The sequence below is a fragment of the Triplophysa rosa genome, linkage group LG2 (assembly GCF_024868665.1).
Source record: "Triplophysa rosa linkage group LG2, Trosa_1v2, whole genome shotgun sequence".
Lineage (NCBI taxonomy): Eukaryota > Metazoa > Chordata > Actinopteri > Cypriniformes > Nemacheilidae > Triplophysa > Triplophysa rosa.
Window position 1 is genome coordinate 16,286,865 of NC_079891.1, and position 22,318 is coordinate 16,309,182.

The 22,318-nt window shown below is 41.8% G+C and overlaps 1 protein-coding gene across 14 annotated transcripts in view; it reads left to right on the forward strand.

Moving 5' to 3' along the window:
• ncor1 (nuclear receptor corepressor 1) overlaps positions 1-22,318 on the forward strand; it is a 105,484-nt gene that overhangs the window by 77,487 nt on the left and 5,679 nt on the right. For 4 of the 14 annotated variants that reach the window (XM_057357065.1, XM_057357109.1, XM_057357114.1 and 1 more), the window contains 23 exons: positions 114-278; positions 6,289-6,449; positions 6,667-6,787; positions 7,022-7,117; positions 7,255-7,340; positions 7,420-7,588; positions 7,693-7,812; positions 9,706-9,786; positions 9,865-10,091; positions 10,175-10,496; positions 10,649-10,876; positions 11,153-11,350; positions 11,931-12,077; positions 14,831-15,227; positions 15,343-15,815; positions 19,168-19,293; positions 19,675-19,820; positions 19,906-20,108; positions 20,193-20,333; positions 20,663-20,781; positions 20,939-20,992; positions 21,114-21,308; positions 22,173-22,229. In XM_057357065.1, coding sequence (XP_057213048.1) covers positions 114-278; positions 6,289-6,449; positions 6,667-6,787; positions 7,022-7,117; positions 7,255-7,340; positions 7,420-7,588; positions 7,693-7,812; positions 9,706-9,786; positions 9,865-10,091; positions 10,175-10,496; positions 10,649-10,876; positions 11,153-11,350; positions 11,931-12,077; positions 14,831-15,227; positions 15,343-15,815; positions 19,168-19,293; positions 19,675-19,820; positions 19,906-20,108; positions 20,193-20,333; positions 20,663-20,781; positions 20,939-20,992; positions 21,114-21,308; positions 22,173-22,229 — 4,032 coding nt within the window. The remainder of the gene's footprint in view (positions 1-113; positions 279-6,288; positions 6,450-6,666; positions 6,788-7,021; positions 7,118-7,254; positions 7,341-7,419; positions 7,589-7,692; positions 7,813-9,705; positions 9,787-9,864; positions 10,092-10,174; positions 10,497-10,648; positions 10,877-11,152; positions 11,351-11,930; positions 12,078-14,830; positions 15,228-15,342; positions 15,816-19,167; positions 19,294-19,674; positions 19,821-19,905; positions 20,109-20,192; positions 20,334-20,662; positions 20,782-20,938; positions 20,993-21,113; positions 21,309-22,172; positions 22,230-22,318) is intronic. The other 10 variants (XM_057357122.1, XM_057357140.1, XM_057357131.1 and 7 more) reach the window with 7 other exon arrangements.

Here is a 22,318-nt window from a genome sequence, read left to right on the forward strand (position 1 = left end):
AAAAAATGTGCCTCTGTCCAAATATTTATGGACCTAACTGTATGTGTGTGCACTCCTCCATGCCTGGTTTGTTGTCTCAAGGTATCTGATCTTGCTCTCTGTTTTGTCTGCAGGTAAGCCGTTTGCTTACATGCCGTATGACCTGAAGTTGATTGAACAAGAGTGTCACGGTGCAGCTGTCAGACCTGGCTCTCCGTATAGACTCTCTCCTCGGGAGCCCAGCAAAGCTTCACCCCAGCCTGATGCCAGTAACCCCACCCGCTACAGTGTGCCTCCAGGTAAGCAGCTTTCACATGTGCCCTGTTCACCGGTTTATACTTGGGTTATTTAGGGCAAACCTGCAGTGAAAAAGAGTAGAGTAGCTCTCCTTTATTATTCATTGTAGATGAATGCTTCAGGTGGTCATCACTCTCATTTGATCCTCAAGATATATATGTTGTTCTATATACAATATCATCTGTTCTAATGGTTTTTAATCCAATGTTTAGGATTGACTCTATGCTGTCTAAAACAGATCACTTGCACAATCACAGTATGGTCAATTAGCCGTGGATCTCCATTTGTTGCTATAGTAATGGTATGAGCTTCAGCGTGAGGCTGGAAGACTTTCTCTCACAAGACCTGAGGATGGAAAACTACTTCTATGCTGAACTCTTAAAGTAGTTCACCCAAAAATGTAAATTCTGATCATCATTTATCTACCCTCTGTATAACTTTCTTTGTTCTGCGGAACACAACAGAAGATATTTTGAAGAATCTTGGTAACTGAACAGCGACGGCACCCATTCACTTCTATTTCACAAAAACGACGCAAGTCAATGGGTACCACTGTTGTTTGGTTACCAACATTCTTCTTTTTATCATCTTTTGTGTTCTGCAGAAGAAAGAAAGTCATACAGGTTTGAAATGACAAGCGGGTGAATAAATTATAGAATTTTCATTTTTGGGTGAACTATCACTTTACGTTGCATTAAAGAAAATAAGACTCAGTAGATCAGTAGCAAAACTTGAGAGCATGTAAAGTAAGTATTTGTACCTGTACACTAAAATGTACGGTCAATGACCCAATGTGAAAACTTGTAAAATAGCAAACTAAAGTTGAATGTTGAGATTTGCACTCGTGGACAAAAACAGACAAATCTGTTTTCTGAATTTGAAGTTGCAGAAAAATAGTCACAAATGTGTAAACTGGCATTTACAAAATACATTGGCAGATACAAATGCATAGCACATATTTACACGTTTTCCTAGATTCCGATTTGAATTGCAACCACAAATAGCCATCTACAACCTCTCAAACCTGTCACTGCAGTTTCAAATCTTCCCGCCTTGACTTTTGCTACTACTTTCGCGATAAACCCGTTGCAAAACTAACTTGTGCACTTGTGCAGCTCAGAGGTGAGAGAAAGAGCGGCATTTGATGATGTCATGCGGTTGAGCCACATCGCCCCCTAATGGCAGGAAAAATCATAATGAAAGGATCTAGCAAATAATAGTTTAAATAAAACTGTTTTCAACTAAAGCGAAACCATCACACTTATGTATACTATCATGTATTCCATGAATTATACTACGTTGTATAGATATCGTTCCGTAATGTATTTTAATGATATCATTCTGTATACTATTGATATTCCTTTGTGTACTATGGTTTGTTTTAAACGTGTGCATTTGTATCTCCCAATGTATTTTGTAAATGCCAGTTTACACATTTGTGACTTTTTCTGCAACTTCAAATTCAGAAGACAGATTTGTGAGTTTTGTCCACGAGTGCCAAACCCAACATTCAACTTCAGTTTTTATTTGACAAGTTTTCACATTGGGGCAGTGAGTGTACATTTTAGTGTACAGGTACAAATACTTACTTTACAAGTTCGCAAATTAAAATCTACATGCTCTCAAGTTTTGCTACTGATTTATCTTCATACATCTGTGTATGTATTTGGAAACCACTCCAAACAAAATTATTCTTTGTATGACATTTCTATGCCTTGTGTCCCAGGTGACGAAAAGCAGGTCTTGCGATGGACTCTACACTAGTTCATTTAGAGTAGAGGTGGGAATCGTTTGGTCTCTCGCGATCGATTCAGAATCGATTTTTGACTTACTAATTAGCATACAGAAAACGTCATTACGTCGCATTTGCACTAAGACTCAGACTAGTGTTGGCACTTTCGCTTCTAGTCTTTGATCTGTCACATATTGTATTTTAATACAACTGAGTGCCCAATAAAGCCATTCTCATTGACATTTTCTGTCGTCAGACATTGCAACAAGTGTATAATAGTAAATAAACGCAATTCATTAGTGCCACATGGCTGAATGGATTTCTCTTCCTCTACTGCTCGTGTATGCTCCGCTGTATATCCGAGTGAGGTGTGCGCTCTCTAACTGGACCGGGTGCTGCACCTCTATCGCGGTTGACTTCCGCCTATTTTGTTTCGATGACATCACGTTATTATATTTACTTATAACATTTAAAATCAATTTTTTTTTATTTGTGAATCGATTTGAATCGCTAGAAGACTGAATCGCGATTCATATGTGAATCGATTTTTTCTCCCACCCCAAATTTAGAGTATTTTAATCATAAGTGTATTAGAGCAGTGGTTCCCAACCCGGGGGTCGCGACCCCCACTAGGGGTCGCTAAAGGTTTACGAGGGGTTGCCAATGTTACTTAAATTTGAGAGTTAAAATAGGAAGCATTTTTATGTAAAACCATGTTGATTATTCTAGTAATGTTCTCTTATTATAGTAATGAAAAAAGAAGCAATTTCTTAATTTTTAGATGTGTATTGCTTGAGTCAGGAAAAGGCGGAGTGTGACTTTAAAAAAATACGCGGCAAAATTCATATGTCAGACTGCCCGTTGTACAGCGCAATGCTCAAAACAAGGTAAATAGTCAAAGAAAACGAACGAATATGGCAAAGCGCAAGGGAGAAGAGAAAAATATGTGTGTTAAAAAGAAAATAAGGATTTATTTGGACAGTTATCTGGAATTTGGTTTTATTGAAGCAATGGACAATGTGAGGATTGAGTGTGTAATCTGTGGAGAGAGACTAGCGAATGAAAGCATGAAGCCCTGCAAACTGAAGAGGCATCAGACCACCAAACACCCTGAGAAGGTGGGTAAACCCAGAGATTTTTTCCTAACGAAAAAAGAACTTGTTATATCAAACAGGCCACAGAACATTAAAGATGCTTTGACTAGAGCTGGAAATGAAAACAGACATGCAACAGTTGCGTCCTTCGAGTGCGCTCTTTTAATTGCCAAATCCAAAAAGCCGCACACCATCGGAGAAACGCTAATCAAACCCGCTTGTGTAAAAATGGCAGAAATAATGTGTGGAACGCAGGTGGCTTCCAAGCTTAAAACTGTACCCCTGTCAAATAATACAGTAAAAGACAGGATCGACCGAATGGCAGACAATGTTGAAAAAACGTTAGTTGAAAAGTTAAAGGAGCACCCATTTTCTATTCAACTTGATGAAACGTCCACTGTGGCAGACGAAGCAGTACTCGTTGCATATGTGCAATACATTGAAGACGCCGAAGTAAAGCAGGACATTCTTTTGTCTTCCAATTTGTCAACAACGACACGAGGTGAAGATATTTTCCATGTTATTGATATGTACTTTACCAAGCAAAACATTCCTTATAATAACTTAGTCGCATGCTGCACAGATGGAGCTGCTTCAATGATGGGAAAGAACAAAGGCTTCAATGCACGTCTGAAGGAAAAGGCTCCTCACTGTTTTGTTTTTCACTGTATGATACACCGCCAAGCCCTGGCTAGCAAACACCTCTCGGTTGAGCTGAATGAAGCGCTCAAGATGGTTGTAAAGATCGTCAACTTTATCAAAGCCCGTCCATTGAACAAACGCATCTTTGCAGAGCTGTGTGAAGATGAGGCGCACCAGACACTCCTCCTTCATACCGAAGTGCGCTGGCTATCAAGAGGTCAAGTGTTGGTCCGTTTTGTTGAGCTGAAAGAAAAAATAAAGCAGTTCCTGAGCTTGAACAACCAGAAATTGCTTGACGAAATGACCAACGAATTTCTTATAAGAACATCATACCTGGCTGATATTTTCAGCCTATACAACGAAACAAACAAGCGCATGCAAAACGCGGACGTGAACGTCATGGAATGCAAGGAAATCATTGACGCATTTGTGCAAAAGGTGGAATTCAGAAAGAATAAACTCATGAAACAGGAACTACAGCACTTTCCATCACTTTTCAGTCATACTGGAGGTAATTTACCTGAGCCCTTGAGCCGCGAATTCACGTGTCACATGGAACTGCTACAGGAGCAGATGAAGTCACGGTTCTCTGATGTTGATGAACATGTCGCCAAATGCGCATGGATAATGGATCCATTTACCGCAAAGGTGGAGGACGTTGAGTATTTAGACGCGGAGGACGAGCTCTTGGACGTTAAAACGAATTCTCTTCTGGAGAGGTTCTTTACCGAACACGGGTACAAACGGTTCTGGCTCGTGAAAGGACCCGTCTTCGCGCCTAAGCTTGCGCAACATGCCATAACCAGACTCATCCTGCTGTTTGCCACAACATATCTGTCAGAAACTGCTTTCAGCTCTCAAATCAAAACAAAGGCTTAGATGTGCTTAGACGTGCACAATGACTTTCGTCTGGCTGTCACACAAATCACGCCTGCTATCCAATCTTTAGCTCAGGAAATACAAGGCCAGAGCTCACATTAAAAATCCTTACACACTTGAAAATTGGCATCATTCAGAGATAGGCTACAATAAATGGCAAGAATAAATATGAACACACACACAGCATTTTTTTTTTTATATTATTGTTCTTACATCTTTTATCTATGTTTTAGATTTTTGGGGGTTAAAATGCAATTGATGAATTTGTTTGATAACATGGTGTAATTTCTCTAATTACTTGAAATTTACATTTTCAGTTTAGAAATTGTTTGTGGTATTTGTGCAACAGTTTAAGAAAAAGTGGAGCCTGTTGTTGTAAAGAAAATCTGTTCTGAATTGTTTCATATTGCCCTAACTATTTTATTCAGCTGTTTTTGCATTTATTTCAAATGTAACAATTGATATGTATTGATTGTATTTTCTGTCAGTATGCAAAATGTGTCTGAGGGGGTTTGGGGGTCGTTAAGGATTTTGAATGTTTAAATAGGGGTCCCCTGGAAAAAAGGTTGGGAACCACTGTATTAGAGCACTTGACGGGTCGGCTGATAAAGGCACCATTCCTTATTTGACAGGAGCTTTCCCACATGTCTCTTTACAAGTAACATGGCTTTTATTAGTCAGGTTTCTTCCTGATGGAAACCTTGTTGTCGTCACGAGGTTCGGCACATGTGACCATGATTCCCTTGTCAGTTTTGCATTTGCTACCTGGAAACCGCTCGCATGGAGACAAACACTGAGCATTTCTGTCAGGCAGATAAGAAAGAAAATGTACATTTATGCAAACAGAATGTTCTGGCAGAACCGCGTAGCTCTTATTTGATCTGTGATTAAATGCTTGCTGATAGTCATCAGGTTTCACACTGAACTTTGGAGCGAAATTTTGACCTTCACTGTTTGGATCAAGGCTCACTGGAATGATTGAGGTTTCAGTTTTTATACAGACATTACATGGTACGGTAGCTATTTAAGTCCTGATTTAATCATCTAGTCATACTTCTGCAGTATTTAGAGCATTCACACTCAAAGTAGTATTATAACATTGCATTGGAAATCAACTCTCTTTGAAAACGATCACGTTTGATCGATCACTTGCTGCTTAACGGCCTTCATACCCACTTTCGTGCATGACGAATTCACCACACCTAGCACGGCTAGAACAGAAAAGCTTTGCAGCTTAGAAAAATTAAACCTTGAGACCCTGATCTCATCTCTAGCTAAGAGACTCGTGCTTTTTACACCGCAGAGTTCACGACTTAATATTTCAGAAGAGATGAGTGAGAGGTCAGGCTGTCTGGGAAGAGAAAAAGGGAAGATGAGCTTTTAGTAGCGTTATGAGTCACGGGTGCGCTTAGAGGTTCAGATTAGACGCAGATCTGTGCTGCTTTGTCAAACTTGATTCAGAGTTGCAGAGAATGTTCATCTGCGTTTGTGTCAGGTTTCTTTGCATTTGCAGCTTTTTTAGCTTGATGAGGGTTACTTAATTGACATTTGTATTGACTAGTCAGCTTCTAGCACTAGAACTTTTGATTTAATATTAAGGTTTTGAGCAGTTATCAAAAGTCGAGAAGATGAAGAATGATCATTTTAACCCTCGCTATTTTTCAGTTCTTCAGCCAGCACCAAACCAGACGATTCCAACCCCTTCAGATGTGCGCATGACGTTCTCGCGTCACAGGCCGGCCAACATTCCGTCTCCTCCACCCCTCATCCCCACCTCCAAGCCCACAGACAAGCCCTCCTTCATTCAGGGGGGCTCCATTTCACAGGTGAGAGAGATTAATGAGAGACAGGCTCGCTTTTATTTTAACCCCAGTAGCATATGTAAGATCCAGATATTTTGTGGTTGCTCTGCATAAGTCTGTTCAGCTTCTTTGGGCTTTTGTCTACATCCTCCAAGTTTAAACACGTAATGGGATTAGGGCAGGGATCAGGGGTTTTCTTGGTATTCCACTCTGATTCGTGACTGCTCCATGTGCTATTTAGGGAACACCGGGGACATACCTGCCTTCTCAGACGCACGCTGTGTACGTACCAGAGGTAGTGAAGACTGCAGGAGGGTCGATTTCGCTCGGCTTACCAAGACAGCACGACCCTGCCAAACCTGGTAAGAACTGGTTTGACTCTCCATACAAATTTATTTTCATTTTGTCAAGCTTAGCTACTGAAATAATATTGAATATATTAAATGTTTGTTTGTTTTATGATGTTGATTTTTGTAATGAAGTTTGTATGATAAAACTATCACGCATTACACTCTAGTCTTATGTGTGTGTGTGTGTGTGTGTGTGTGTGTGTGTGTGTGTGTGTGTGTGTGTGTGTGTGTGTGTGTGTGTGTCAGTGTCATATATTAAGCAGGAGGAATGCTCTCCACGGGGACAGAGTGCTCAGGCGGAGGGACTCTTATCCAGAGCTCAATATGAGGGTGTGGTAAGAGGTATGTTACCTTAAAAAATACAAAATACTCCTATTCACAAAATCATCCTCGAAAGTAATCGAATCCCATATTTCAAAAGTGCCGTTTACAATTTGACTATACACCCTAAAACTGTTTTTCCCCTTCTTTGGTTACAGGTGGACCTTTACAGATTCAGGACATGAGAGGTCCCCCTGGAAAAGGCCTAGAGGGTTTGACTTTCCGAGGAGGATCTATTACACAGGTACTTTCATTCCAGACCTGAGCATCATATTTGTTTCTTTTAAATGTTTTAGCATTTCTCACTCCCCTTCTCTTCTTAGGGCACCCCTGCCTTGACTCAGCCCAATGTAGCAGCAGACCTGTTGAAAGGCAGTATAGCTAAACTGGCCACTGAGGACCTAAGTGGTCCTGAGAAGAGTCGAGCCGAAGCTCACTCCAAAGCTCACGTCATCTATGAAGGAAAAAGCGGGCACATCCTCTCTTATGATGGTAAAAGCTAAAACCGCTTCCTTTATTGTGTTTTTGGGACCTCAGTTTTATTTGCCTCAGTAAGGCAATGGGGTCACTTCATCTTTTGCTTTGTGTTTTCATAGCCATTAAGAATCCAAGAGAAGCCACCAGAAGCCCAAGGATGGGTCATGACCTCAAACGCACGTATGACATTATGGAGGGGTCCCGTGGACACCCGGTGCGGGACACTGCACCTTATGAGGGTCAGTGTGCATCTTTTGGTTTTGTCTGAGAAGAATAGAGAAAATCTTGAAGTTTTTATAGGAGTAACTGGGGCTAGTTGTCACACAGGGTTATACAGTGGGGCAAAAAAGTATTTAGTCAGCCACCAATTGTGCAAGTTCTCCCACTTAAAAAGATGAGAGAGGCCTGTAATTTTCATCATAGGTACACTTCAACTATGAGAGACAGAATGAGAAAAAAATCCAGAAAATCACATTGTCTGATTTTTAAAGAATTTATTTGCAAATTATGGTGGAAAATAAGTATTTGGTCACCTACAAAAAAGCAAGATTTCTGGCTCTGACAGACCTGTAACTTCTTCTTTAAGAGGCTCCTCTGTCCTCCACTGGTTACCTGTATTAATGGCACCTGTTTGAACTCGTTATCAGTATAAAAGACACCTGTCCACAACCTCAAACAGTCAGACTCCAAACTCCACTATGGCCAAGACCAAAGAGCTGTCAAAGGACACCAGAAACAAAATTGTAGACCTGCACCAGGCTGGGAAAACTGAATCTGCAATAGGTAAGCAGCTTGGTGTGAAGAAATCAACTGTGGAAGCAATTATTAGAAAATGGAAGACATACAAGACCACTGATAATCTCCCTCGATCTGGGGCTCCACGCAAGATCTCACCCCATGGGGTCAAAATGATCACAAGAACGGTGTGCAAAAATCCCAGAACCACACGGGGGGACCTAGTGAATGACCTGCAGAGAGCTGGGACCAAAGTAACAAAGGCTACCATCAGTAACACACTACGCCGCCAGGGACTCAAACCCTGCAGTGCCAGACGTGTCCCCCTGCTTAAGCCAGTACATGTCCGGGCCCGTCTGAAGTTTGCTAGAGAGCATTTGGATGACCCAGTAGAGGATTGGGAGAATGTCATATGGTCAGATGAAACCAAATTAGAACTTTTTGGTAAAAACTCAACTTGTCGTGTTTGGAGGAGAAAGAATGCTGAGTTGCATCCAAAGAACACCATACCTACTGTGAAGCATGGGGGTGGAAACATCATGCTTTGGGGCTGTTTTTCTGCAAAGGGTCCAGGACGACTGATCCGTGTAAAGGAAAGAATGAATGGGGCAATGTATCGTGAGATTTTGAGTAAAAACCTCCTTCCATCAGCAAGGGCATTGAAGATGAAACGTGGCTGGGTCTTTCAGCATGACAATGATCCCAAACACACCGCCCGGGCAACGAAGGAGTGGCTTCATAAGAAGCATTTCAAGGTCCTGGAGTGGCCTAGCCAGTCTCCAGATCACAACCCCATAGAACATCTTTGGAGGGAGTTGAAAATCCGTGTTGCCCAGCGACAGCCCCAAAACACTGCTCTAGAGGAGATCTGCATGGAGGAATGGGCCAAACTACCAGCAACAGTGTGTAAAAACCTTGTGGCGACTTACAGAAAACGTTTGACCTCTGTCATTGCCAACAAAGGGTATATAACAAAGTATTGAGATGAACTTTTGTTATTGACCAAATACTTATTTTCCACCATAACTTGCAAATAAATTCTTTAAAAATCAGACAATGTGATTTTCTGGATTTTTTTTCTCATTCTGTCTCTCATAGTTGAAGTGTACCTATGATGAAAATTACAGGCCTTTCTCATCTTTTTAAGTGGGAGAACTTGCACAATTGGTGGCTGACTAAATACTTTTTTGCCCCACTGTATCTTGGAAACTGTAATAGACTAAATTAAATAAAAAATGTTTGAACATTGAACAATTTATTTTTACCTTGGCAGTAGTTTTTTGTAGCTTAGACTTTTAGTTGTGGGTCTATACAGAATTGACTTTCAAATCTTAACCTGAGAAATATTTACTGCTGTAGATGTGAATACACTGAGGAACATTTTCTTTTCCGGACAGGCTTGATCAGCAGAGCATTGCCGAGAGAAAGTCCACATGAGTCTAAGGACCGAGCTATACTCGCTGGATCCATCATGCAGGGTAACAGTGACCCCCACCACAAGTTTCAGAGCATGATACCACTTTACACAACATTTCCTGACCAGTCTCTTGTTTTAGGAACACCAAGAGCTTCTGCTGAAGTCTTTGATGAGACCTCCAAATACGGCAAACAGATCAAGAGGGAGAGCCCACCCATCCGTTCTTTTGAGGGAGGCATCAGCAAGGGTAAACCATACGAGGGGGTGAACACCATCAATGAGATGGGCCGTTCGATTCATGAGATCACCCGAAAGGACCCTCAGGATAGCCGCAAAACACCCGTAATGGAAGGATCCATTACTCAGGTAGATTAGAAATGTCTGTTTTAAACTGTATAGAGACCAGTCCTGCCTTAAGATGACACAATCTTTAATATTTTATCGTTCAGGCTATTCCTCTGAAGTACGACAGCAGTACTGTGAACCTATCGGCCATTAAGCACAACGTTAAATCCCTGATCACAAGCCCACTGAAGATCTCCCACTCCGCTATTGAGGCTGAGAGAGCCCAGTACGAGGACATGATGGCGTCAGAGCGCGTCCGCCACACATCCGTAGTAAACTCCACTTCTGTCCTGCGCTCCACACATATAGAGGCAGGAAAATCTCAACACAGCCCAGGCATGTATGAGGACAGCAATGCACGGAGAACCCCCACCTACTCCAACACCTCTTTATCCAGAGGATCTCCTCTACTGCGTCCACAGGAAGGTATGAATGCCTCATTGTGCCCCTGTTTGAAAGAACTGGCATAGCACTTTATCAGACCCCACATGCCAAAGATTCAGACTGCACTCTCTGCATAGTCTATCTATGTCAGGTTCTTCTTGTCAGGTAAGCCATGTGACCTTTCTTTCAAACAGGAAGTATAACATCAGGTAAACCAGTTTCTCACGAGAGGAAGAGCACATTGACTCCAACCCAGAGGGACAGTGTTCCTGCCAAGTCACCTGTGTCAGGTGGTGACCCTCTCGGTTCTCACAGCACGTTTGACCCGCATCACAGACCTGTGGTACCTGGTGAGATGTACCGAACTCACCTGGCTCCTCATCTGGACCCTAGCCTCGCCTTTCACAGAGTCCTGGACCCAGGTAATGTATGGAGTATTCAACTGGTTAATCAGACAAAGAACACCATGTTCTGTAGGTTTTCTATAAAAACAGTTCATGCGTCACACGCCAAATGTATTTTTGAATGAAGGCTTTCAAAATCAGCACTATCTCATTGCTAAACATCATGTCGGATTTTAAGCCTGCTCTCATGCATTAGAAATTCATTTCCTGCAACTGCGGAACATCATCCCCATTGACGTCAAGGCGTACACAGCTGTCTCACGTCCACTGCCTTTTCTCTTTATCCCTCATCAGCGTACATGTTCCCACGGCAACCGTCGCCAACCGGTTATCCCAACACTTACCAGCTCTACACTATGGAGAACACTCGGCAGACCATTCTGAACGATTACATCACCTCGCAGCAGATGCAGGTCATACCGCGGCCTGATGTCACGAGGGGACTGTCACCACGCGAACCAACCATCGCCATCCCTTACCCACCACCTAGAGGTAAGGGACATGCTTATCATTATATATGTTTGTGTGTGAAAGAGTGAATGACCTTGATCTTGTGTTTGTGGCAACTTGTGGCAACCTTTTCCAGACCATCAGAAGCAAATGACCTGTAAGCAAATTCTATTTGCACTATTAAATTTGTAGATCATAAACAAAATTATGAAGTCAAGGGCTGAGGCTGTTCTGATAGACAGGTGTGACAGTACTAACTGGTTGTTAAAAGTAAGTTTAACCCTGTAAAAAAACCTTACCTGTGTTTGTTTAGTTACATTATTACATAAAATAATTGCATAAATTTGAATACAGACTCATCCTGTTGAATTTTGACCACTCGGCTGGTCCTGATGTCTGTACTTCCATTCATATAGTACTACGCAGTGCTTCAGTCTGATCAGCTTTCAGCCCTGATTACTTGATGACTAGCCCTGTTTTTGTCATTTATAAATTGAACTCCTTGACTTGAAATTTTTTTTTCTAGAAAACCAGTAGAGGGTGTTGGCTCTTTAAGTAAAAGTTTAAGCTGATTAGTCGTGGTTGCTCACCCTCTGTGGCCCTTTGCTTCTGTCTGTAAAAGGAATAATTGATCTATCCCCGATGCCTACCATCCTGTTACCTCACCCTGGGGGCACAGGTTCCCCCTCCCTGGACCGCATCACCTACATCCCTGGACCTCAGACCCCTTTCCCTCCTAGGGCATACAACCCTGCCTCCATATCTCCAGGTGAGGATCCCAACCCTCCTCTCCTATCCAACACCTAAACCTCCCCCTCCAGTCCTGGTGGTGGTGCTTTACAACTTGCCCTTTGCTGCTGCTCGTAGATCAGTTTAGCTGTTTTCATTGAAATGCTTTCTTCTGTCTAAAACGAACTACAGCCATTTTAGCATTTAAATGTGCACTGGATCTACGCGCTACAGCGAAATGTGTTTTCAAAATTTTATTTTCAATTTTATGCGATAAGTTAAAATGTCTGTGTTAATGAAATAATAATGGTGGATCCATCTTTGTCGGCTGCATGCAAAAAAAACTGTGTAGTATGATATAAGAATCTGGTATTCTGTGTGTGGTGTGTGGGATATTAGTCTTTATTACATAAACAACTGAACAGCCAAACTCCTCAATTGGTGCAAGTCAGATTTAGCTACCTATCGGCTTCCACCTGCTGCTGTTACCTGAACTCTTGCATGTGTGTTTGTGAATCTGAAGCAAGCAGAGTGCTGTCTAACTGAGACAGTGTGCTAAAGGCCACCTGTTGGGTTAGGGTCAGTGTTCTTCTGTTTATGGTTTTCTTGGGAATGCAAGTGGTTTGGAGGTGAGTAACCCTATGGACAACTGATCTGAAGGCTTGTTCAAACCGAGAGTAAAAGGTAAAAGTGAAATGCAAAATGTAAAAAGGTCCATAGGAGTATAGTTACTACAAGCATTTTGCCTTCTTTAGTCCAAGTCTGTCTCTGTTTTTAAATCCAACACCAATCATGCGCCTAGTGTCTGAAACATTCTTCACATGCAGTTTGATTCTCTTGAAAATATGAAAGTGCATACACACCACATGCAAATGTATTCTTATTTTCAAGAAATATTGGTAGCACTTTACAATGAGGTTGTATTTGTTTACATTAGTAAATGTATGAACAAACATGAACTAATAATGAGCTATATCATTTTTCAGAATTTATTCTTTATCTCAATACAATTATTCATGTTAGTTTGTGGTGCAGTAACTTATAAACATGTTAAGCGGACGTAACACACGCAGATTCTGCCAATCTCATATTAATCTTGAGTACCTAAAGAGTAGTATTGCATACTTCTATCTTCGAAGAGTCTTTAGTTTGATCACATTTATAAAAGACAGGTACAGCTGTACGATTATTTCTGAAAACAGGCCAGCCCTGAACGCGTGCAGTGGGGGCGGAACTACAGCACGAGCACACAATACATCATCGCATTATCCCTGCATAACTGTTGATTCACTATAAGTTTGTGTGGTTTACCTTATGCACGTGCATGCCAATTGCCAACAAAACACAGACATATGAATCAGTTTCACTTACCGCATGCGGTTCATGTCTGGCATCTTTTAGCACTGGGACCACTCCATCTATCAGTTTCAAACGATCTCCAAATCCAGTGTTATATCCACCGTTTATATAACATTCCTCACCGAAATGCAGTGAACAAACAAACACAGCTGAACTACACAAACCCAGTGCTCTCTCTCTTGCCTCAGCTGGTTGACGTGTGCACATGCTCCTTCTCCCGCTCTCCCTGGTTGATGCGTGGGCGGGCTCTTTTATCTCGCTCTCACTGGTTGACGCGTGGGCATGCTTTTCTGGGAGAATTGTCCAATAAGGGACTAAGAAAAGTTGTTACGTAAGGAATTTCATGTTGGGAAAAAACACAAGTTGAACATGTCAAGCATGAGAAGTCAGCACGTTTAACAGATATCCTACATTTGATTTTACAAATGTATTAGTTAATATTAGCTCATGCTAAAACAATCTTCATGTAAAGTGGTACCAAAATAGTTTATTTAATAAGGAAAATGTTCACTATCCCAAGTGTACATGGCTTTTTTCAGCTAAGACGGTTATTTTAAAAAATGTTTTGTAAAGGTTAAAATTTTTAATGCAAAACAATGGGGTTGCATGAGGAAAAATATTCACTTCATAATTATTAAACTTTATACTGTGTCTACACCGGATGCGACGCGACAAGAGACAGTAGAATGCATTAGAACCCATTATAATTTTACATTTTGTCCACATCGGACGTGGCGTGACAATCCCAAAAGCGCCGCGTCCTGTGTAGACACTGTGTTAAACTTTGGCTTCCGGATAACAAACGTACACACACTAATAATAGAATTGAGTTCACGCTACCTCTTGCATGATGTAAGCTTGTCAAAAAGCTCATGTCAAATATGGAACCAGTAAGAAGAGCACACACACTGTACTGTAAGTCTACCATAAAAAAACATTTACTTTCATATGACGTTTCTTGTCTGTTGTAAACAATCATGAGATTCTATGCTTTTTTGTCCGTTCTTGTGTTAGCTATACAGTAAGCGTTAAAAGTGTAGGGAGCGTGAATGCTACTCAAAGTGAAAGATATTTTTTAACTGTGTTCAGCCGAAGAAAGTCATACACCTGTGATGGCATGAGAATGAGGAAATAAGAATTTCTTCAAGCTTTATCCACTTTCCAGTAAAACGTTGTGCTTTTAAAAACCTGCTAATGTGTATGATAGAGAATGCCATTGCAAAGTCATACATTATACATCAGCAAAATTATTTTAAATATGCAATATTACCCTTCCCCATTGACGTCATTATACTTTTCACATCACTGCCGCACAGCTTTATCCCGAATCATTTAGCTGCTCCAAACAGTAATGCAGCAAAACTGCACAGGTCAAATTTTAGCAAGTGTAATCCCACTGTTTGTTTTTTGTGTGTCTGTTTTTCCTCCTCACAGGACATCCTGCCCATCATAGTGCCACAGCAGCCATTGTGGAGAGAGAAAGTCAGCGAGAGAAGGAGCGAGAAAGAGAACGGGAGAGAGAAAGAGAACGTACAGCAATGGAATATATCCGTGCAGGTAGGACTCATGAAAACAAACGTCAATCCGTATATATTTTCTTGCAGTCGTGTATAGTGCTTTTATTAGTTCATCTTTTTGGAATAGTTGCTGTTGTTCAGAGTGCTCAGGATCTTTATGCCATTTACGTTTCAGGTTCTGAGCAGCCTGTGCGACCAGTCAGCCGTGGTTTCCTGCGTTCCCCGTCACCCTCTGTGAGGTCACAGGAGGGCGTCCTCCAGCAGCGACCGAGCATCTTCCAGGGCATTAACAAGAGCGTGATCACCCCACTCATGTAAGCAATACACTTTTGCTGTCTTCAGCCTTGTAAATAAATAAATCGTTTTGTTGAACAGTTTATTAAATAAATTAAAAATATGCTTAAATTAAGGCTGTTTTTTGTCATCCAGGCAAATGCCATCACAAGCAGCTGCAGCTCAGGCCAATTCCCGATACAACAATGCAGCTGACGCGCTCGCTGCACTGGTGGACGCAGCTGCCTCTGCCCCGCAGATGGATGTTGCTAAGGTCAAGGATGGAAAGCACAACAGCGGCAGCTCACGTGATGACGACGTGATGTCATCAAGGCGGGCAGCACAAGAGTCACAGGAGGCGGAACATCGTTCCATGCAGTCACCCTATGGGGACGTGTCGCTTCCTGGTGCGAAACTTTCCCATCCTGCGTATGCTGAGGGGGGAGGAGCTGCAGGGAGCAAAGAAAAAGCCCCACCCACTAAATCACAAATAGAGGAGGAGCTACGTACACACGGGAAGACCACCATAACTGCTGCAAACTTCATTGATGTCATCATCAAGCGCCAGATCGCCCCAGATAAGGACACTCGTGAGAGAGGCTCACAGAGCTCAGACTCCTCAAGCAGCAGTGAGTGTCATCACAAAGAGAATTATTTACAACAATTAGTAGTGAATGAGACCCATTTTTATAATATTGAATGGTTATACCATTATGTTGACAGCAGTGCATTTACATAACACTGGTGACAGGAATTCAGCGGCTTGACGAAGTCTTTCTATGTTCTGGCTTTGTTAAACCGACTAAGAAAAATGGTAACAATTAGAGAGTACTTAGGGATGTATGTCACATGTTAACAGAAGGCCTAATGGGATGACTAATGTCAGCGAGGACATAAGACCCAATAATCTTCAAACTAAGCACAGTTTTGTGACCCAGTTGGACCTGAGATTGACAACAGTAAACACAAACACCCTGACCAGGTTAATTCCATTATGAGGGTGTAGCTTTAATCCCGGCACTGACATTTCCTTTCTTTCCAAAGTGACTGACTTAAGGGAGATAAGAGTTGTCTTGATACTGTTACACCTATTATTTGCTCATTCTTGATATTATAGCTAAAACCTTTTCAACACAAAACTACTTCCTAATGGCTGGAATACACTACACGACTTTTAAGATCTGAACAGATTTTTAAAAACTAGGCATCATACACTTGCCGACTTTGTAAACGGTTAAGGCTAAAATACACTACACGACTGGTATCATACACTAATAGAGTTTCCGAATGCAACAAACACGCGCCTCGTTGCAAGGAGAAACACGATCAAAGAAACAAACGTGCAGTAGTTATTGTAGCCTCGTAACTGCCCGCCTCTGTTTTGGTCAGCGTATTACCACGTCCGGTTTCCGTAGCAACTCGTCATACGCTACTACTATCCATAGACATGCTCTGCTGTATCAGAAGGAGCTTTATTACCAAGTATGTTTAAACACACAAGGAATTTGACTGGGCGACAGGAGCTTCCAGTGCAGAAGAAAGTACACACATAATGCAAAAATATGTGATAGTGAGAAGCATAGCGGAGTTCAGAGCCGTGGCTGCCATTCGCATATGTTTCGCGTATTTAACACCCACCATTCAGTACTAGGGCTGTGCGATTTGGGGAAAATATCTAATTGCGATATTTTTGACAGACATTGCGATTTGATTTGCGATTTTAACTTTTCTAATTCAAACTTCAGCTCAATATTGTTGTGTGGAGCACAGTATGGGTATAGTTACCCTGCTGAAAGAAAACAACAACAAAAAACATTACAGAAATTCTAATTGTTTCCATTAAAACCATTACAAAATTCATTTTTGTAGTGTGTTTTGGGCATTATTCAAATAGGGCTTCCTGTTGTTCAATTTGTTCCCAACTTCCAGATTACATCACACCAATAGAATCCAAATACCAGTGTACACTATTATAGTGTCCATTAAAACAAATACAACTCCCATTGGAACCCTTAAATCCATAACATTTTCTATTGTGTTAGTGAATTATTAAAATAGTTCATAGTTTACATAGGCTGATTTATTATTTTTTAAGTATGTGGGATTTTTTTAAAACAAGTAGAAAATGTGCTGAATGTTTAATTTCATCCACGTGAAATAAGCAAAACAGTTAGATAGAATTTACATTTGTTTGAAACGCGGAGATAGGCGTGAGTTGACACAGGGTGCGCGCGTGCGTCAAGCCTCGTCCATATTGCCAGATGCCCGTGTGGAGCCGGACTCAAGTACTATAAACGTCATTACGAAACAGGCTGTGTGTGCGCATCAAGTTTAAACGGCTCGTCCGCGATACGCGGGGCAGAGACGCGTGAGTATGAAACAGGCTGTGTGTGCGCATCAAGTTTAAACGGCTCGTCCGCGAGACGCGCGAGTATGAAACGGGCTGTGTGTGCGCATCAAGTTTAAACGGCTCGTTCGCGAGACGCGCGAGTATGAAACGGGCTGTGTGTGCGCGCGTCAAGTTTAAACGGCTCGTCCGCGAGACGCGCGAGTATGAAACGGGCTGTGTGTGCGCATCAAGTTTAAACGGCTCGTCCGCGAGACGCGCGAGTATGAAACGGGCTGTGTGCGCGCGTCAAGTTTAAACGGCTCGTCCGCGAGACGCGCGAGTATGAAACGGGCTGTGTGTGCGCATCAAGTTCTTTAGTATTTATTTGCCTAATATGATCGATCTGACTCTGCAGATGCCATAATAACACACACTCTCTCTCCTGCCTTCTGTTTGTTTGTTTGTTTTTTTAATGTCCGACGTTTATGAAGTTGGCTAGGGCAGTGCTGATTAGGCATAACGGAGGTGCGCTCACTCAGTTGGTTAGCAAGAATGCCACTCGAAGCGGGCTTGGAACAGATGCGTTTCCTATTTTTCACATCGCTTCCACATCGCAGCCTCTTGCGATTAGCAAATCGCAACGTCTCACATCGCGATTGCGATTCGATTTCGATTAATCGTTCAGCCCTATTCAGTACACACAAAAGTAGTATTACGGCAACAAAAGACTTATGTTCTGCAATTTTAACAAACCTATAGCTGCAGATGCGTTGTGTGTTTATATGTTTGCAGAACGATCTCTTTACGCGTTGCCATGTTTCGCGTGTTTCTTGGGAGGATAATTTAGGCTGGGTTGGTAAAGCGATTAGGTTTATATAGATATAAAGGCGGGCAATTGCGGGAATAGATATTTTAAAATCTTTTGTCAATAAAAAGCATTTACATTTGTTTTTTTATACAAGGTTTTTGTTTTCTGTTGCTTTTTTTTGTAATATCTGGCAACACGCGCAAGTAACCACTCACATTTTGTGATTTCTCATACCGCACATACAGAGTGACGTCTCTGATGCATGTTTAAATGTGGTACTGTGTAGATACACACGGTATGTGTTGTAAAATCGGCCCAAAATATCAAACATGTTTTGATATCCACCGACTGGAGTCTGCAGATAAAAAAATCGAGTCTATACCAGAAAAAATTCTGCGCCGACTGCCCAAAATCGGCAGAAATTCTGCAACAACTGACGACTAACCCAGACTGGAAATCTGTGCAAAAATCTGCATAAAAGTCGGGTAGTGTATTTCAGGCTTAAGACTTCAGTTGTAAAAAACCTTAAATGCAAAGACAGCTACAAGTATGCCTTTCATATCGCCACTGGCCTTCTTAAATCCTCATATCTCCATATTTTGTGATTTGTATTTTTATGCCATAAATCTTTATTTTTAGTCACCCTTTTTATCACTGGGGCAACCCTGCTTATCACTGGGTTTTGTACATATCGAACCAAATAAAAGTATTAAAATGTAATCATTGAAAAAGTTGTGAAAGTTTTTTTTCCATTTCCTGAAAAACAGTGAATTTGGACAAAAATCAATTGTATATACTGATACCTGTGAAGCTATAATGCTGTATCTATCTTCATGTCCTCCAGTGTCATCAAGCCGTTATGAGCCACAAGGTGGGATTGAGGCCATCAGCCCAGCCAGCTCTCCAGCCCAGAGAGAAGAGAAGAATGAGGGAGCGTTCCCATCAGAAAAGAGCTCCCAGCCAGCTTCAGGTAAGACCATAACCAATAACATAATATGCAGGTTATACTGTAGTCATCCTAAAATAAAGTGGGTACACAGAAAGAAAGAAAATAAAGAAAATAGAAGGCAATTGAAAGAAAATAAAACTCATCAACTGAAATTAGACAAAAAGATATGATAGATTACAGTAATGAGAATTGTGTTAAAAATGTAATTGTCATACAAATACCACAATGCAAAAAAATCATAGCGGTTATAAAATGAAATAAAATAGTTTTTAATGCAAAACTATACAATATAACTATATAACTCTAAAAGTTGTATATTATTTACGGGTGTTACTGGAAATATGTTGTAACATGAGGAAAAATGTTGATTCTGTTTTTCAACCTCTTTCTCGTGTTCTGAAGGTGGACCGAGGTTTGACATTAATCGGTACAGACCATCGGTAGAGTCAGGTCTATCTGCACACCAGCAACTCTCCTCCTCACAAGCAGACAGCTATGGGCCCGTTCCAAAAACGCACCGCATCATGACCCTTGCCGATCACATATCGGTAAGTCATTCTCACCCTCACCCTGGTATTTTTCCAGTTTTTACACCTCCTTCATCTTCATGCTCTCGTTCTCCCTCACTTGCAGCACATCATAACACAGGACTTTGCTAAGAGTCAGGACCCTCCCACATCATCCTCCGTCTCCACATTCCAGAGCTCTGCCACAGGCCGAGTTAAACCTCATAACCGCTATAGCCCAGAAAACCCACCACCTGCTATACACAACCAGAGACCACCAAGCAGAGTATCTCCTGAGAACACATCCGACAAATCACGAGCCAGGTATATGTATGTATATGTACCCCGTTTACTCAACAAAATGCTCTGGTACCCTATGTCAAAGATTCTCATCATTGTCTCTCTGTCTTTCAGGCCAGGAAGATCTCCTGATCGAGGTCGAGAACTGGAGAACTATGAGCCAATCTCTCCCCCTCAGGGTTACTCAGGGTTGGATAAACAAGAGACCAGTGTCCTACAGAGTCAAAGACGAGAGCAGGAGCACCTCGAGCAGAGGTAGAAAATGAGTCGTTGTGTAGGAGTTTGTTTTATTGGTCAATTAACTTTTGTTTCTCTCCATGCATCCATGCATGTCTGATGCTTTCAAATTAATCTGCCTGTCTGACATCTGCTTATAAGAAGGCCTATTTTGACACGACAGGCACCATCAAAAGTGAATTTTAGGTGTAATTTGATTTTTTTTTTTTGGCCCACGTCACATCTATGCTGCAGCCAGACACCTGGGGGCGATCAAATTACTTTTCAGTACATGTTGTGCACTCGTGATCAGAACAGGTTCTCAACTCCCAAACCCTTGCCTCATTCTGACCTTTCTCTGGTTGCAGGACTAACTCTCACTCACCAGGCAGCAGCGGATACCTGCCGTCGTTCTTCACCAAACTGGAGAGCACGTCTCCTATGGTTATGTCCAAAAAGCAGGAGATCTTCCGCAAGGCTGAAGTCGGTAAGTGACAGCCCAAAGCACAGAGCTTCACAGAGCCCGAGTAATGCTTGCATTAAAGCTAAGGTGATGAAAAGAAGTCCCTGGCTCTGACATGTGCATACCTTTTAAAGGTACTATTCATTTATCACCACTTAATTATATACCCTTTGTGTTTAAGGTAACGCTCAGCCGGGCACAGAGATCTTTAATTTACCAGCAGTAACAACATCAAGTGAGTACAGAAATTGTATCAAGATTAGTCCGTTAAAACGAAATTTCATTTGCACGAATTGAACATATTTGATTTTATGTGTCAAGCTTAAAACACTGATGGTGTGTGTTATTGTGTACAGACAGCATAAACCCCAGAAACCACTCGTTCAGTGATCCAGCCAGTAATCTGGGTTTGGAGGACATCATCAGGAAGGCTCTGATGGGAAACATGGAAGAGAGGTCGGAGGAACAGCAGCAGCAGGGTGCACAGACGGGAAACACCTCAGGCAGCATTTCAGAAGGCCGACAGGAGGCCAATCCTTCCCCTAATGCTGGTAAATTCATAACCAACACACGTTCTGCTGAAAACATGAAAACGTGTGTCATCTGTTGCACTGGGGGAAAAAATGCAGGAGCATCATGCTCAGATTTCTGAGCCAAGTTGTTTTTAGGTTCAACCCACAAAAAAATTATGTATATATTAAATACGTCTGTCAAATGGATTTATTGCGATAATTGATTACAAAATATTGTGTGTCTGTGTTTATATGTATATGTAACAAATGTTTATATATATATATATATATATATATATATATATACCACTCACCTAAAGGATTATTAGGAACACCATACTAATACGGTGTTTGACCCCCTTTCGCCTTCAGAACTGCCTTAATTCTACGTGGCATTGATTCAACAAGGTGCTGAAAGCATTCTTTAGAAATGTTGGCCCATATTGATAGGATAGCATCTTGCAGTTGATGGAGATTTGTGGGATGCACATCCAGGGCACGAAGCTCCCGTTCCACCACATCCCAAAGATGTTCTATCGGGTTGAGATCTGGTGACTGTGGGGGCCATTCTAGTACAGTGAACTCATTGTCATGTTCAAGAAACCAATTTGAAATGATTCGAGCTTTGTGACATGGTGCATTATCCTGCTGGAAGTAGCCATTAGAGGATGGGTACATGGTGGTCATAAAGGGATGGACATGGTCAGAAACAATGCTCAGGTAGGCCGTGGCATTTAAACGATGCCCAATTGGCACTAAGGGGCCTAAAGTGTGCCAAGAAAACATCCCCCACACCATTACACCACCACCACCAGCCTGCACAGTGGTAACAAGGCATGATGGATCCATGTTCTCATTCTGTTTACGCCAAATTCTGACTCTACCATTTGAATGTCTCAACAGAAATCGAGACTCATCAGACCAGGCAACATTTTTCCAGTCTTCAACTGTCCAATTTTGGTGAGCTCGTGCAAATTGTAGCCTCTTTTTCCTATTTGTAGTGGAGATGAGTGGTACCCGGTGGGGTCTTCTGCTGTTGTAGCCCATCT